This window comes from Oculina patagonica, chromosome 1, assembly GCF_052425735.1.
Source record: "Oculina patagonica isolate OP01 chromosome 1, crgOcupat, whole genome shotgun sequence".
In the NCBI taxonomy this organism is placed as follows: Eukaryota; Metazoa; Cnidaria; class Anthozoa; order Scleractinia; family Oculinidae; genus Oculina; species Oculina patagonica.
In genome coordinates this window covers 27,520,808-27,537,799 of record NC_135758.1, presented here as the reverse complement: position 1 = coordinate 27,537,799, position 16,992 = coordinate 27,520,808, and the positions used below count along the sequence as shown (strand labels likewise).

The following is a 16,992-nucleotide window of genomic DNA, read 5'->3' as shown; positions in this document are numbered from 1 at the left end:
ATGTATAGTGACCCGTTATGGAAAGAGCGTCTTCGAAGAGACTTCGAACTTGATCTTCGAATGAAGAGGCCATTCAAGTCGTTTTACGAAATATATCGGTTAGTATCAATGTCCCGTACCGTGACAAAGATTTATCTATCGGAAAGGTTTTATTCTTCAGGGAAATACGGGTATTTACCCGGTTGGTTATGGACTTGGGTGATATTAAACACCAGTGCCCCTGAAATACCAACGTGGATTCGTAATCACAGGGAGAAATTTCTGCGGCTTAAAGTGAGCGCGATGCCACTAGGTCGAATCCAACGGGTTTGGAATTTAGCCGCGGGGGATTTCTCCGGGGTCCGAGAGGTACGGAATGAAAGAGGAACTATTTACTACAGTTGGTCTGATGTTCATAAAGTTTTTTTTTCCAAGTACGGTGGACTCTCGGAATTGACCGCGCACTCACTCAAGCGATGCTCGCGCGCGAAAAGACATCTCGAGCGAAATTTCACCGAACTCACCACCGAAGATTCGCCGAGGCAAAATCAGGCAGGGCAGACTATTATTGCTGTCATACCACATGACTTTTTCACCTCCACTTGCGGATTTAGTCACCTCTTCCAACCCGCTATGTGAAGAAAACGTGGTGAGATGGCTGGCAAGAGGGGCAGAAAGTTGAAACTTTAGCGGAGCTAGTATGATGATCTACAGAGCAAGCGCATTTGTTCAATGATGATAGCGTCATGTTTTATCAGGTTTGGTTTACTTGGAATCTTATGTCTACACATACACGGAGCTGGCCATTTCAAGTTGATAGACCTTAACGAATTTTCCTAATGTAATTTTCAAGTGATATTATCTAAATATCAGATTGTCGAAAGAAAACAAAAACGCTTATCGTAAATAGGAAAACTGACACACGCACCCTATCACACATGGAAGCATTCTTTATATCGTTTTAACTGAGACTATTCACTTGGCCGTTGGTCGTTATTTCACGAAATAGAAGATGTCGAAAATGATTTCAAACGTACGTTTTAATACAAGTTGAGACTGAGGAATGAATACAACACGACAAGACGAAAACGCGGGAGGAAGTAAAAAATACACAATTTATTGTTTGCTTTATGTAAGGGAGCTGCGAGATATTTGGTATTAAAACACATAAAAGTATATGACGACAGCTTTGGGGATACTTTTACTACACCTGCACGGAGGAAAAACAAAAAGGACAAAGCTTTATTTAACCATTTAAACGCTGGTACAATTATGCTATACCTGGCTTAAATATGCGATTAGCGCACTTGAGCTTGATTGACAGTACACATGCGACTTCTACATGGTCCTAAGCGCGCGCAATCAATATTCAAATAATAGCTCAATACTCGGCCTAGAAAATATAATTTTTTGAATAAATTTTTCCATTTTCTTGCTGCGCACGTAATTTATGTTGCAACGTCATACGCAATGAATCGAGCGCGCGCGCCGCAAACCTTGCATTACCGGTTACAAAAAAAAAAAAATTAGATGTAACACCCCGTTTTTGCAACCTGCAGTGTGACTAAAAGTTGAGTTGCAAGATTGGACTCCTCCTCCCCTTGTTCCTGGGTCCCCCCCCCTTCCCGCCCCTTCTCCTGTCTGGGGGGCGGGGGAGGGAGAGGGGCCCTGGGAACGAGGTTGTCCTCCACTTTTCGCAACGCTGCGAAAAGCATCGTAATTTGGTTAAAATGAGGCAATTGTAGTGCGTCCTTTGCTTGCAAGGGATTTTTAATATGATAATTTTCAGCGGGTGCGTTGCGGCGGGCGTTGCGGCGGGGGGGCACTTCCTATAAATGGACTAATGGGGATGTGCCGCTGGATGGGGTCGCATTTTCACCACTCGACTGACTATAATGGGGTCGCCTTTTCAAGCATTTTTTATAGGGTGACTAGAATGGGGTTACACTTTTCCCGGATTTTGAGGGTAAGAAAATTCTGGCAAGTTGTGATTTATAAACGGAAAGATTCGCCGAAAAATTTTCTGATCTGAAAGTTCTATAAATTGCTTTTATCCACATCAAAAATGCTATTATAATGTCAGTGCTAGTGTAATGTTACCGTTAAAGAAGAATGTTTACATTTCAACTTTTTATGACGTGCGGTCTGTTTGTAAATGCCTGTGTATGGTAAGCAAATGTACCAGAATGTTTACAGTGTAGTTGTAAAGTAAAGTGTTCGGCAATTCATTTTAGAATGACTTAGTTAAAAGGATTTATACGGTAGACGCAAAAACAGAAAGTGACTCTAAGTTGGGGTCGTGAAAATTACATTTACCCAAAAGTGACTAAGATGGGGTCTATAATTGGCCATAGAATATGACTATAATGGGGTAGGGGTTCTGAGAGGCCAGCGGCACATACCCAACAAAAAATGACCCTAGTAACCCCCCAACCCCCCCCCCCGGTGGGGGGGGGGGCTAATACATGGCTAATGTTATGTCGCGGTGATCGCTAGTGAGTACCTAGTGAGCAAAACACAAGAACAAGACAAGTGTGTTCGATTTTTCTTGTGCTAGTTCTCAAGTTCTTATGTTTATGCTTATGTCACTGATGTCCTCACTATCTTTATGGTTATGTTTGTACTTATGCTTATTATGCCGCTAGTGAAAGCCAGCCTTTACTGACGTTTTCAGCCACAGAGACCAGGCTGGGTTACAGGGCGGCAAGTTTTTCAAATCACGCTACTTTAAATTTTCAACATGTTTTATCTTAAACGAAAAGAAATTGGTGAGCCAAAACTATCGATTTTGTTACACCTTCAACAAAACTCATTACTCTGCGCGCTAAAGGAGCTTGGAAAAAATCTGTGGTGTACAATAATTTCGCGCGATCTTCCCCAACGATGGCTATTGCAAAAGTTGTGTTTATTTTTAGCAACGTCAAATTTCACGCCCGCAATAAATCTCCTCTTTCTCAATCGCTGCACGATCATTGAAAAATCAGGATCTCCAGAGTAGGACTTCAACACAATCATGCGGTTGACACGCAAAGACAAGTTCTGATTATTTGATTTGATTTTTTGAGGGCAACTGTTGCAATGCAGAAGTATTACCATGTTTGCATCAGTACCCATGTTTGCATCAGTACCGCCGCGGCCAGGTACAGACATGGCAGACAGCTCCCCGATCAAATTACTGCAAACTCTTCACGTCTCTGGTATCAAAATTCTCCTTACTTTACTTCGTGTGTCTTCTACAATTTTGTTTGGGAGAATTCGCATTATAATCAACACTTATTTCTCTTTTAAAAATGACCATTCCCACTGATGCCCACTTGAACTTGTCAAGACAGTATAGAGAAGTTAGAGGATAATCTGGCACTTTAGGTTATCTTGTATTCGGCAGTTCTTCGTTTACGTTAAATTATATAATTTTCGCACATTTTGTAAATTATGATATGAGTCAACAAAGTACAGAGTGATTAATTTCTTAGTCTTAAAAGTACACGTTTTAAAATTTAAAGGGTCGCAACGGGATGTGCGTGTATTGCACTTAGAGAATACTCATAGCGAGGATCAAGGTTGCACAATATATTTCGACATCACACAATCCTCAAAGCTCAAATAGCGGCTGTGTTCTGGCGTATTGCTGTTACATAGCTTCATTGCTTGGACGAATCTTTGTAGCTAGCAAAGCTCCCTGGATTTCTGATGGCGATTTCACTACTGGTCATTTGCGGCATTTGTTTATTTGCAACGCAATCCTTTTGTGACGATTATGGACAGCCCGTCGCTGGCGAGGAATCAGTAAAGACAGGCAAATCTTCATTTTGGTGGAATCAATTCCCCGTCGGAGATCCTAAAAACTGTTATTTTCATCACGTTCAGGGCGAGGTGAATCGCCTTGAGGTTCTGCCTGGTTTCGGATGGGACAACTTAAGAAATCTCGAAATGGGACAAGTACTAGCCTCGAATTATTCCCAGTGTAAAACCACGGCGGATAGAAAATACCTTCTGCCCGATAACGCTTTCGTAATCCCCGTCAAACGCAGCAAAGTGGACATGTTCTCGGAGGTGTTTGATCACTGGAATAGCTACACGAGCACCACGGCTAACTCAGTAAACCTCGAAGCGTCCTACTCGGTAGCAAGCGGTTCTTTCGCTGCGGATTTCAAATACAACAAGGAAAAGCAAGTTGGAGATAAGGCTGTCACGGCGCGCGTACAACTCCGTCATCTGCTATACGTGGTCAAGACTCATCCCGAATCAGCACTTCATCCCGTGTTCAAAAGCAGGCTGATGCAGATCGCGGCGGAGTTACAGAACAATCGCACGAAACAAGCGTGGTACAGCGCGCAGTTACTTGTGAGAGAATATGGCACGCACATTATCACGTCTGTAGATGCTGGCGCTACACTTGTCCAAGAAAGTCATATCAAGGAAAGCATTATCAAAGACAAATCTCTCACCGCGCACGACATAAAGGTCGCTGCAAGTGCAACGTTCTTTTCAGCGCTAAAAATAAGCGCTGGTTTTGGACAAAATTCAAGCAAAGAGAACATTAACAAGTTTGAAAACAGTCGCACGGCTTCACGGGTCTTGACGTTCGGTGGGCCCCCGTACAGATCGAATTTTAGTGTGCAAGCATGGGAGGATGGCCTGGCTAACGAGCTCGTTGCGATCGACAGAAGTGGCGATCCATTGTATTATGCTATTACCACCGCAACCTTGCCTGGTTTACCCGAACCGACTGTGTTCCGCTTGGCTAAAATTGTCCAGCGAGCTGTTCGTCTGTATTACAAAGTGAACACTATAGGGGGATGTACCGATGCGACGTCACCAAAGTTCAACTTCGATGCCAATGTTGACGACGGAAGTTGTCACGCTGAACACACAAATTTCACATTTGGAGGCGTGTATCAAAAGTGTCACGCAACTCGCTTCAACAGTGCTGGGAACTTGTGCGCGGACCTTCAGCAAATGAATCCCCTTACGGGCGATTTTTCCTGCCCCGAGGGCTATCAAGCCGTGGAACTTTTGAAACCCCAATCAGGCGAAAAACCCGTGGTAACTAAATCGTACCATCAGACTCGCTGCCGAAAAGTTTGTAATCGCTGCGGATTTCTGTTGTTAAAAGACTGTTGCCATACGTCGTGCCAAAACATATTTCATTACAGCATGGTGCATATCGAGGCCTATTGGTGCGCGGCCGTCGAGAAGGTGGACGAGAACAGTGGGGTGTTATTCGGAGGAGTTTATACCTCAACTGACCCAAACCCTGTGACTGGCTCACAGAGCTGCCCACATCGATTCTACGCCATGCCTTTCGGGAGCCATTCTCATGTGTGCGTGAGCGACGACTATGAACTCGGTTATCAGTTCGCTTTACGCTTTGCGGGATTTTTCAGCTGCTCATCAGGGAATCCCCTCGCTGTCCCCCACAGGAAAACCCAGAAAAGCAAGGATGGCAAAGCCGCGCCGCGAGTTTCCTCTGTTGAGCTCCTTGTTGAAGGTGACGGGACCGGGACATTGAATGGCCCGCAGAGCTGCCCGCGAGGGTACAGCCAGCACCTCATGGCTGTAGACAATGAATGCGAAATCAACTACTGCGTAAAAGCCAACTCTTTGGCTAAACTGTCCAACACAGTGGTGAAAAGACCCCCTTACAATGCCCGCCCTGGTGTCAGCCCAAACGCAACCAAAACGCTAATGGTTGTTGGAGTAAACGGCGAAGTTTGGTACAAGAATGATACGATGGCAGAGTGGACCTTGGCCTCCTTTGCGGCTCGTGATGACGACGACTCTGCAGACCCCCTGGTTTCAGAGGACCAAACCAAGCCCATGTCCCAAGGCCTTGCCATTGGTCTAAGCGTATGCGCTACGATTTTAGCAGGAATCTTGGCCATAGCCGTGTTCACTACCTACAAAAGGCGCCAAGCTACAAGACAGTACAGGGCGGCGTCTTTAAAAGAGGTCCTTATGCCAGACGAAACAACCCCTCTAAACACAGAGAAATCTTAAGGATTGTGACAATTAGCATTATGGACTCTTTTTGATGGACTTGAACTGGTGAAATTAGTGGATTTATCTAAGAACAATTTGAAGTTTTCATATAATTATTTAGATATTGATAAATCCACAGAGAACATTTAGCGATACCAGCGAATATGGTGTAATTATATTGTAACAAATTACCAGTGACTTTTCAACGAGAATTGTTAAGTTCAAATTTATTTAATTCATTTTATATTAATGAAGGGTTTCATTGATGTAGATTATTTACATTCAAAAGGCAAGCAAAAATATATCACTTGTGGGATGTACAAACACAATTTTTCATCAAATAAAAAAAAACTAATTAACTATTATGCGATGTAGTTTAACTCGGGGTGTTTGTGTGTTTGGGGGGGGGGGGAGGTTGGGACAAGGGAGGTCTATTAAAAATACATTCCAAAGTTCCTTTCCCCAACAATGTCAAATGTGTGCATCGTGCACACTGCTGTAAATGATATGATTTGGTGTTTATGAAATTATACAAGGAGGCTACAAGATGAAGTCTATTGCATGAATTTCTATTATTTCAAGCTTTGACACTGTGTGCTTCGAGGCAGCAGGCTGTATACAGTACTTTTCAAGGATGTTTCAACTCCACCATACTTCTTCAACACTTAAACCCTGCCAGCAATGTTTAGTTGATACAGGTTTCAGTTGGTATGAATGTCTGAGACATTTCGACGTACTAACTGTAATTACACCTCTAGCAAGTGTAATTACAGTTGAAATGCCTTTCCATTGTCAAACAGCAAAGCACTACAGGTTTTCACATTCTCCCTGGAGGCTGACATTGCATAGATTAAGACTTGCCATCCATCCACCCAAAGGCTTCGTTTCACAAGATGGCACACTTTTGATAGTTTGTCTCACATTTTGCTAGTCTCGATCAATGAGAGTACCTCTTGTTTTCTTGGACTGGTCCTGTTTCAGCTGGGTGAAAAAAAAAAGAACATAACTCAATTAACAAAAGAAAGAAAAAAATACAATATATAAGGCAAAACTGTGTTTGAAAAGTTTTTGAAGGCCTTTGGCAACAACAAGTCCCCTCAAAAATACAAAAACATTAGAGTTATTGTCTATAATGTTCGCTTAATAAAATATATACCGGCACTATATACAAGGGTAAGAGTAAAATGGTAAAAAAAAGAAAACAAACGTTTGGTTTTATCATTTTATTTTTCCATTTTTCTCTCCTTGTTTAGTATATATTAGAGTTATTAAAATTAAAAAAAAAATTCAATCAAGAGTGGGACATTTCTGACATTACCTGGTCTACAGCAGCCCTTTTCTGTGCTGTTGTTTTCCTTTCAAGTTGTTTCTCAATAATCTGGGCATTGTGAGCATATGATGATGCAACTTCATGCTACAGGAATATACAGAAGAAATGGATACATGTCAGTGAACAAGATATAGTGTACTGACTAAAAAGCACTTATACATATAGATGAGATAGTACACACTCTGACTAGCTGAATGTCCATATTAATTTTTTTTCTCTAATTTTAATTAACAATATTAAACTACAAGCCCGAGTTTTCTATGAGGGAATAGTCAACAAGGCGCAGCCAAGTTGACTATCGCTCATAGAAAACAAGGGCGAGAAGTCTAATTTTTTATTAGAAGCTCTAAAAAAATTTTGTCCAAAAACGACAAATTTAAGAAATTTTACACTTAAAATCAAGAAAATATTTATTATTTTGTCCTTATCAGGAGAAAGGCGCACACAATCGTGTTCTATCAGGGAATAGAAAACAGTGGGAGAACCAATCAGATTTGCAGATTTCCAATAGAACACAACTAAGTCTCTATTAACAATAGTAAAAACTGTTATTCTATGAGCCTGAATTTTTTTATGAGCACAAAGAAAAAATTATGAGGACAGAGGTGCAGCTTAGAAATTGCTCACAGGAAATAACAGCAAGTAGTCACAGTTGTTTTAGTACACTCTAAAGGATTGCAGTACAAAACCTACAAAAATCTTAATTTATTCTTTCCCTTTTAAAAGCAGTGGATGTGTAATCCTGTTTTATTAAAAAAAAAAAAAACAAAAAAAAAAAAGAAAAAAAACCATTCCAATAAACACACTGAGTTTCTACTAATAAGGGTTATTCCACAAGCATGCGTCAGATATGAGATAGTAGATAGCCAATAAGGCACATAGCGACAAGTTGGCTATAACTACATCTCCAAATATTATTACAACTAACTTTTGTTGGGAGAACTTGTATGTACATGTTTTGATGTCAGAAAAGTAACACTAAAGTTAATTGTCTCATTTTACATTACCTGTTCAATTTCCTCCTCTTCCTCATCAATAGTGGACACTGTTACCGAGCTAAATTTACCAAATTCTTTTGTCCTCTTTGTCACCATAACCTGAGATGGGAAGAATGAACTTGGTTGTAAATGAGCTAAAATCCCTCCAATAACAAAACCCCCAACAAATCAGCTGCAAATTCAAAAGACTATAAGCATGACCAGCTTATAAGGAATGATACTTTTTGGTTTTAAGCCCTCTGGCTGAAATGCTTAACTACAACCTAAGAGACTTTGGGCGTACGTTTTGAAGGGACAGCGCATGGCTCAGAAATGCCAGCTGAGCTTGTTAACAACCCTGCTTAAAGGTTTTTTTTAGCCCTACGTAATTATTATAAATGAACTAAGTATACTCTGTAGTCATGTACAAAATCACTATCCTTTAAATAACTAATGCTCAGGATAATGTAAGGTCAAAATATTACAGCTGCAGTGTCAGTGACCAATGTTACAGTAAATTAGTTACAACATTTTTGATGACTTAGAACTGAGAGGACATTAATGTAAAATGTACACATGACATGGAATCTACTTAAATTATATACCGGTATATACATTAACATTGCAGGATGAAAACTGATAATTCATGCAAATATACAATTTGTTACTGTTAGTACCTTATTTGGCTTGGGTTTAATGGTTGTAGTGGTGGCTTGGCTCTCTCCACCTTGAACCAATGCCCCTGAAAATAAGCAGATGCCATGATTACTAGCAAATGAGCACTGATATTAACATTTAAATACTGTGCAGAAACAGCTTTCAGTGCCAACTTTAAATATCACCTTGCTTACAAAATAATGTGTTATTCTGATATTTGTATTAGAAATGTCCAAGATGCTATTCACTCCTGGAAAATGAAAAGGAATGTGAAGTTCACAGTTGTCACAAAATTGTACAATATTCATATTGATCAGCAGCAATCCAGAAGTTAATTTTACTTTAGATTTTCTTAGTATGATTAACTGTGACTGTACTGAGCCATACATTTCACTTAATGTAGTAAAAAAGTACTTCAAGCAGCAACTTTTCTTTAATGATTACTACCGGTATGTACAGTAGGTACATGTAAATAAAAGTAACTGTTAACAGTACATGTATTATACCAGTGGAACCCATATGAAACTAACCACCAGTGGACTACCAAAATTTTGCTGTTATTAGCTACATGTACAATGTAGCCTAGTGTAGTAGCTCTTCTCTGGCCATAAGTCATTAAATTTGGGCCCCATTGATTTAGAAAAGCAAGTAGCTGCATAAATGATATGGCTGGCATCAATTCATCATTTTAATTATTATGTAAACGATATCGTAAAAAATGTTGTTGTTAATCATCGTGGTAGAGTACAATAATAATAAAGTATTTTTCGTTTGTCTCACGACGTAGTGTCACTTGTGATGTAGATCATATATGGGCGCACAGCCCTAAGGTTGATTCGTCGACATGAGCGTTGCTCGAGCAAGCTTGCACGCTTTACAAACCATCTTACCTTTCTTACAAGGTGCATTAAGAACCGCATTGTCCCCAAAGATCTACAAGTCCGACCGCCAGTTCCCACAAAGGGCGCGCGCAGAGTCGCTGAACTTGCATCAATGAGATTCCGGAGGGAAAGGATCAGACTGACGCAGATGGCCAAGAGAGATGCGAAGAAGGAAGCAGACTCCACTGCACAGAGCATAACATCCACTCTATCGACGGAGGACGCAGACAGCATACTAGAACAGATCAAGATCAACACCCAACGAGTCTTTTATTCCACCAAAGACAGACAAAAGCAGAAGTTTGAAAAACTTGTGCGCGAAAAACACGCGGCTGTGTCCCCTGCTGATACACCGTATGTTGACAAAACTAACTGGGTTATTAATTTATCTTCTAGTCCCTCAGCGACGCCGAGATAGCTCTGTTGCGGAAAGGACTGAACTTCGCCATAACTCCTACGAACATCCCTGCCAAGGAGATTATCGCCAGTGTCGAATCAGCTGTCAGACAACTCAACACAGAGCAAGCAGACCTTGTCAGAAGAGCCGTCAACAACATTCTTCAACAGGCAGAACCTCCAGAGCCTAACATCACGAAAGAAATGCGAGACGGGCTTAAAAGCCTAAAGGAGGATGATTCCATCATGATTCTCCCAGCTGACAAAGGGCGTGCTAGCGTAGTCCTGGACACTGAGACGTACCGCACTAAGATGTCTACCTTGATCGAGAACGGACCGTACCAGCTCCTGAACAAAGACCCGACAGACCGTCTAACCAGAAAGCTGACCGAGAAGCTGCTAACCCTGAAACGAAGCGGAGATATATCAGAGCCTGTTTACAACAAGATCAGACCTCGACACAAACAGCCACCAAGAATCTATGGTTTACCAAAAATTCACAAGGCCGACGTACCTTTAAGACCTATCGTATCATGCGTTAACACCTTTGCGTATGATTTGTCAGCCCACCTAGCTAACATCTTGTCTCCTTTAACAGGTAACTCGGATTTCGCAGTGACCAATTCAGCCCACTTCGTATCCACCATCAACAGTGAGACCAACCTAGACAACGAGATCATGGTGTCTTTTGACGTGGAGTCACTGTTTACAAACGTTCCTATCGACGGCGCTGTACAAGCCGCGCTACGGAAACTAGAGAACGATCCTAGCCTTGCCGATCGCACAACGCTAACACCTGCTCAGATCGCTGACCTCCTGAATTTCGTATTGAGATCCACATACTTCCAGTATAACGGATCAATTTACGAACAACAGGAAGGCGCAGCCATGGGAAGTCCGGTTTCCGCTGTTGTTGCTAATCTCTACATGGAGAGCTTTGAGGAGCAGGCAATAACTTCATCATCCTACAAGCCTAAGATATGGAAACGCTACGTGGACGATACCTTCACCATCTTGGATCGCGGAAGAGTCGACAGCTTCTTACAACATCTCAACAACCAGCAGCCTTCCATCCGCTTCACCATGGAAACAGAGAACGACTGCAAAATCGCCTTCCTCGACACCACAGTTTCGAGAGAACCAGACGGCCGGCTCACCACCAGCGTATATAGAAAACCAACACACACTGATCAATACTTAGCGTATGATTCACACCACCCTCAATCAGTAAAACGCGGTTAAGTGTCTTTACGATCGTGCTAAACGCCTCGTAACAAAACCATCTGTTATATCCAAGGAGAAAAAACATCTGTCATCTGTTCTTGTTTCTAATGGTTATCCTTTTTCTTTCTTGCAGAAGATCACCAAGACCAGAAAGCCGAGCACCAGTGCTGAGCCTACGACTGAGTTTAAATCCACTGCGGTTCTACCCTATGTCAAAGGTCTTTCCGAACAACTTAGACGCTGCCTACAACAACAAGGCGTACGCGCTGTTTTCAAGTCGGAAACTACATTAAGATCACACCTAGTACGGCCGAAAGACGCCGTTGATCCGACTAAACAAGATGGCGTTGTTTACAGAATTCCCTGTGAGTGCGGCAAAGTTTACATCGGCGAGACTGGAAGACCTATGCAAGACAGAATCAAAGAACACGACCGGGACATCCGACTCGCCCGTATCCAGACCTCCGCCATTTCAGAGCACACCCACAACACCGGACACTACCCGCTTTGGAATGAGGTAAAGTTTATTGATCGTGAACCACACTGGTACACACGCAGGGTCAAAGAGGCAATTCACATAAGACTTCACCCCAATAATATCAACAGGGATAGTGGAATTAAAATTCCTGAAGCATGGATGCCCACGATCAAAAAACACAACAACAGGAGAACTGTACGACAGCGGACCGCTGAGGGAACAACAGGACACAGAAACAGCGAGGATCGAAATGCACCAATCACAGCTGTTGAAAACCAACCAATCACAGCGCAGCAGCGTGCTTTATAAGTTCACGCACAACCAGTCGACCTTATCGCCTGATGAAGACTAGCAGTGTGCAGTCGAAACGTCGCGATCTACATCACAAGTGACACTACGTCGTGAGACAAACGAAAAATACTTTATTATTATTGTAAACGATATGTATTCAAAAGTTGCTGCAGCAGTATATAAACAGGCATGATTGTTCCTAAGGAATTAGCTTGTTCAATATGCATAATTCTTAACAATTTTTTTTTTTTTTCAGGGAATACATGTGTATGAACGGTAATTGTCATTTTAGTAGTAACTATTTCAGGCTGTGTTATTTCAAAGTGGCAGAAGATCATGCGGAATTTGAAAGTAACACCTCTCTTCAAAAACAACAGTATAATTCATTCGAAATGCGGGGTTTGCAAAGCGACTAGAACTTGGAAAGCAGATGTACCTGACTTTCCGACCGAAATTCTTCAAACCGTATGAAAGGAATACGCTAAAACTCGGCACAAACGTTTGCAATATCCTGTTCTAGCTGCAGCTTTAAAAAAATGCAAAACAAATCGACAAATTTTTCGCAATTTGAAATAACGTCATTTGTTTGATATTTTCAAAACTTCGGCTGAAAACCATCCATCTTTATTGACTGCTAACATTTGATGTCTATACACGATCTTTTTAACTTTTACACACAAGATTAAGGTGACATCAGCCTCAAAACTGGCTGGTACTGGGTTATTATAAGTATCACATTTATGCGACGGTCAAATCAGATGCATAACACAACAGTTTTTGAAGGCAAAATAAAGATGTCGCTCGTTCAGGAAATCTACGGAGTGGATTTTCCTGTAAGTTGTTGTGAGTAAACTTCAACTGTTTGGAAGCGTTTTGGCGCAATTACAAAAAAAATTCATCGTGGCATTTTAAAAATAATCGCATTTTAATAAAAACGAAGGCTTCCGAAAATCGCTCATGACTTAAACAAATCCCGTTTGATCGCTATAAAACTTATCATTTTAAATAATTTAAGGATTTTTCTTTCAGATTCTCAAAAATCTAAGCAATCGCTTCACGTTTTCCCGTCTTAAAACGCGCTTAAAAAAGGGAACTGTCAGTCTCATAAATACCCGCGGGCCACCTTAACAGGGGTTTCTTTAATGGCCAGGCACTGGACAAATTGAACTGTCAGTGATAAACGTAAGACATACATGTATAAAAGCCCTTACCATCAACCACAAATGTAACAGTTTGATCTTTCTTTGATGGTCTGTAAAACAGCCACAATTTGCACCTGTTAAGAACAAATAAAACAAAATAAACTACACATCAGAAACAAAATTATATCGATTCATTCTTAATATAATAGGGAATAACATCACTGAATACACTGTTACTGAAAACATGTACACAGAATGCAATTTACAGGTGTATTATTCGCTGTTCACTTACTTTTTACATTTTAAGCGGAATTGCCTCTCAATACCATTTGGCCTGTCAAAAAATAAAAAGTCAGTCAAAGGCTAAAACATAAAACAACCAATCCTCTATTATATAAAGCATTTCTCTAGATGCCAAAAAAGTCCATTTATTAATGACTGATTATGTTAAATAATTATGAAACAATACAGATTCACTCTGAACATGAAATATCAACTCAACAACAAATCATGAATGCTCGTTCTAAAATTAAACAACATACTGTACAAATTATATGTACATTCAGTCATGTTTTTCACTAATCAATTTTTGTCATTGTACAAAGTGTATGGTAAATTCCCTCCCCTTTCCATAGCGGTTCTCTCCACTTTATCCCATATCCATTGCGAAATACATGTGTATAACAAAATGTTGCAAAATTTTACTCTTTTTCTCCTGGTTCCTGCCACCTTAGGAATCCCACTTCCCGACCTCCCTTCTCCCACTTCCTGCACCTTTTCTCCCGGGCTCCGGCCCCCTGTCCCCCTCCACAGAAATAATCAGTTGGTCCTGGCAAAGCAAATAAAAGCCATCTTCCATTGAGCAAAGCCAATGGTTGTCAGAAACTATAGTGTATTAATAAATAAAACTGAAACTTTCAACTCCTTCTCCACCAAAGCCAAAAGTTGCTCAAGGCTAAGGTGGCAGAGCTACATGACTTTGTGTACAAAACTCTGTTTGGTAGCTACTTTGTTAATTAACTGCGCTGCGCAGTTCTTGCTCTGCACGGGGTTTATTATTATTATTATTTTTAGTTTTGTCGGTGACCAGACCCAGACCTCCACTCGGTCATGCTTCAGGTCACGCGATGTTTAGAAGCTAGAAATCAGTAACAAATGGAAATTTTTTCTTACTTTTTGTCTTTACAAAGAATGTTTAGTGTGAAATATTCGATTTTGAAGCGTTTGACTCATGGAAAATACTAAATTTCCATGCTTTCAAAGAGAAATATAATTCAGCGGGCCAGAATCTGTAAATAAATACCATTACGTTGGTGTCAAAGAATGTGCTGACATGACAAGTTTCACTTTTGATCGGCAACACGTCGAGTCACGTAAAATTGTTTTAAAGCTATTATCAGCTACCTTTCAAATCTTTGCGAATCCTTCGGTCTTTACTAAACAAAGTTATTGCGAAGTATTTCTCTTTTAAGGGTAATCTATTTTTTTGCCTGTGTTATTGAAAGGATTTTAGAGATATGAAATATTCCCTTCACAAACATGCCCTGACTTGTACCGCTTACGTCATTCAGTACGCTAGGGAAATACCCCTGTGCTAAAAACAGCTTCAGCGTCCGCGCGTGGGAATTCGGCCAAAATTTGCATATAAGAAAAACTATTAATCGCGGCTGGAACAAGTCAACCATGAAATGTCATACAAAGATTGTCAGTCGCTGCATTTTTACAACCGCCTATTGTAATACGAAAACCGAACGAGGGGCAAAATTTTGAACTGTTAAACAGGTTCAAAAATAATACTAACAGTATAGAAACTGCGAAACATTGTCATTGGGCCAGTTTTCAGTTTTATGCAAATGGAGAGTACTGTCTAAATTCTCACTGATACTTACATTCCTGGCGTGAAGCCAGACATACTTATGAATTGATCTTGCAGACCCAGGGGCAGTTGTTGTAAACTTTCGCGCGAAAAGTCCCATCGTCCCGATAAGCAATTTTTTGGTTTCACGGATCAGATTCGTGGGAATTAAATTTGGCCAGCATCAGCTTATAAGAAAAATATTTAATTGCGGATGGAACTAGTCAACCATGAAATGTCACACAAGGTGTTTTCTTACCATTTTGTTTGTCAGTCGCAACATTGTTTGACGCAGATTATAAAGGGTATGGGGGTTGCATTTTTTTGTTCCCTCCACATGGCTCCCCTGGTGTGGTCACGTGACCAGCACAGTTTTAAGCTCTACGAGCTTCTTGTTATACATGCAATCAAATTGAGATGGTTTCTGCTGAATACTCGAGCAAAAAAGGCATAAATAAAGTTACCAAATAGACCTCATAGCATGGGCACAGTTTTAATACAGTTAAGAAGAACCTATCGAAATTTTAGCTCTCGAGCTGACCCTGCAAGAGAAAAATGAATTTGAAGTTCTCCATATTAATTAATTTTAGTTAAAATGGACGTTTCACATCAGTTCAAAACAAAACAACACATGTTTCAAGTTTTTCTTACGAAGTTTGACATTAAATTTCACAAGAATGGTTTAGAATTTAATAGCAGGGTCAATTGGAGAAATGTATTACAGTGAGATGTTTCAAACAGTATACAAAATGTTACTGTGCTATGAGTAGATTTTTGGTAATTAGTTCTTGCACTTATTGCTCAAACTTTGAGCGGCATTCGTCTTAAGCACCAAGGACTCCTGATATACATGTACGACTGGTCTAACGTATTTTCACCTTTTCAAGAAAACAGTATCACCATCAATGCAGTTGAGCTTATGAGCATGTTTGGAACCATCAATGACTCTGGCATGATCTGTTCTCCGTAATGGAAGCTTCTCCAGAGTGCTGTCTATAAAAAAATAACAAACAAAACGCACATTCACCCCTGTTGTACTTGCAATATATATAACGCATCAAAAAAAAAAAGTTGTCAAGTAATGTAAACACAGTTTTATTTAATACTAGATTTGTAGTAGTTTACATGTAAGTTCTCTAGATAACTGGAGGGGGGTGGTTAAAGTACAGCCAAAAGTTCATTTTCAGCACTCCCAAAGATTAATGAGGATATTAATGAGGATGATTAACTTCAACTGTTATAGAAGATGTTTTAGAAGGGAAATTTTTAAATTGAGGTTCCAGAGAGGTAGTACCTTGCTGATTCTGTCAATTTCAGTGGGCAAAAATCCGTCTGTTCGCACCAGAGTTAGTACGTACGTCCGACTTTACTCACCTAAAATCAAAGCCATCTGCCCACACAAGCAGTGATACACAGTTAACGATGTTGCACCTTGATTATATTCCTCTTTGTCCTTCGTGTCAGAACACACAATACTACGGGAAACAACTTTCGGCATTTTGACGATGAAGACGAATACTTCTCTCTCAAGACAACTTTCAAGAAACGAAAATAAAAATGGCCGCCATAATTTTGCCTGGCTACCAAGTCAGACTTATCGATCAGCGGTTTTCATTGCGGGCACGTAAATGAATGGTAGCACATGGGTGGGCACAGGGGGTAAATATGGTACTGCACGTTTTGCCAGACCAGGAATGGCCAGGAATTTTCTGAGCGGTGATGTTTGCATTTATAGCCTTTCTCTTTTATAATTTCTGCACAGAACGTCCCTACTTTTCTTCATGTCTTTGTTTTCTGGTC

General features: G+C 40.6%; 3 protein-coding genes across 3 annotated transcripts in view; 1 reads left to right on the top strand and 2 right to left on the bottom strand.

Annotated features, from left to right (window-relative positions):
- Nucleotides 1-16,992, bottom strand: part of LOC144642613 (protein mono-ADP-ribosyltransferase TIPARP-like) — a 132,064-nt gene that overhangs the window by 52,687 nt on the left and 62,385 nt on the right. The window lies entirely within an intron of this gene.
- LOC144643693 (STING ER exit protein-like) lies at nt 6,515-16,793 on the bottom strand. The gene is made up of 8 exons (XM_078503018.1): nt 16,567-16,793; nt 16,071-16,185; nt 13,630-13,671; nt 13,407-13,471; nt 8,946-9,010; nt 8,299-8,388; nt 7,280-7,375; nt 6,515-6,942 (listed from the first exon to the last, which is right to left on the bottom strand). The coding sequence occupies exons 1-8, from the start codon at nt 16,688-16,690 to the stop codon at nt 6,889-6,891; spliced, it is 651 nt and encodes a 216-aa protein (XP_078359144.1). The 5' UTR covers nt 16,691-16,793; the 3' UTR covers nt 6,515-6,888.
- LOC144660252 (uncharacterized) lies at nt 9,955-11,444 on the top strand. The gene is made up of 2 exons (XM_078521211.1): nt 9,955-10,119; nt 10,203-11,444. The coding sequence occupies exons 1-2, from the start codon at nt 9,955-9,957 to the stop codon at nt 11,442-11,444; spliced, it is 1,407 nt and encodes a 468-aa protein (XP_078377337.1).

Coding starts and splice junctions, on each gene's coding strand:
- LOC144643693 (XM_078503018.1), bottom strand. CDS start 16,690: ATGCCGAAAGTTGTTTCCCGTAGTATTGTGTGTTCTGACACGAAGGAC. Junction 13,672..16,070: donor GATACTGTTTTCTTGAAAAG/GTGAAAATACGT, acceptor ATTTTTTGACAG/GCCAAATGGTATTGAGAGGC. Junction 7,376..8,298: donor AAGAGGAGGAAATTGAACAG/GTAATGTAAAAT, acceptor ATATTCCTGTAG/CATGAAGTTGCATCATCATA.
- LOC144660252 (XM_078521211.1), top strand. CDS start 9,955: ATGGCCAAGAGAGATGCGAAGAAGGAAGCAGACTCCACTGCACAGAGC. Junction 10,120..10,202: donor AGCAGAAGTTTGAAAAACTT/GTGCGCGAAAAA, acceptor TTTATCTTCTAG/TCCCTCAGCGACGCCGAGAT.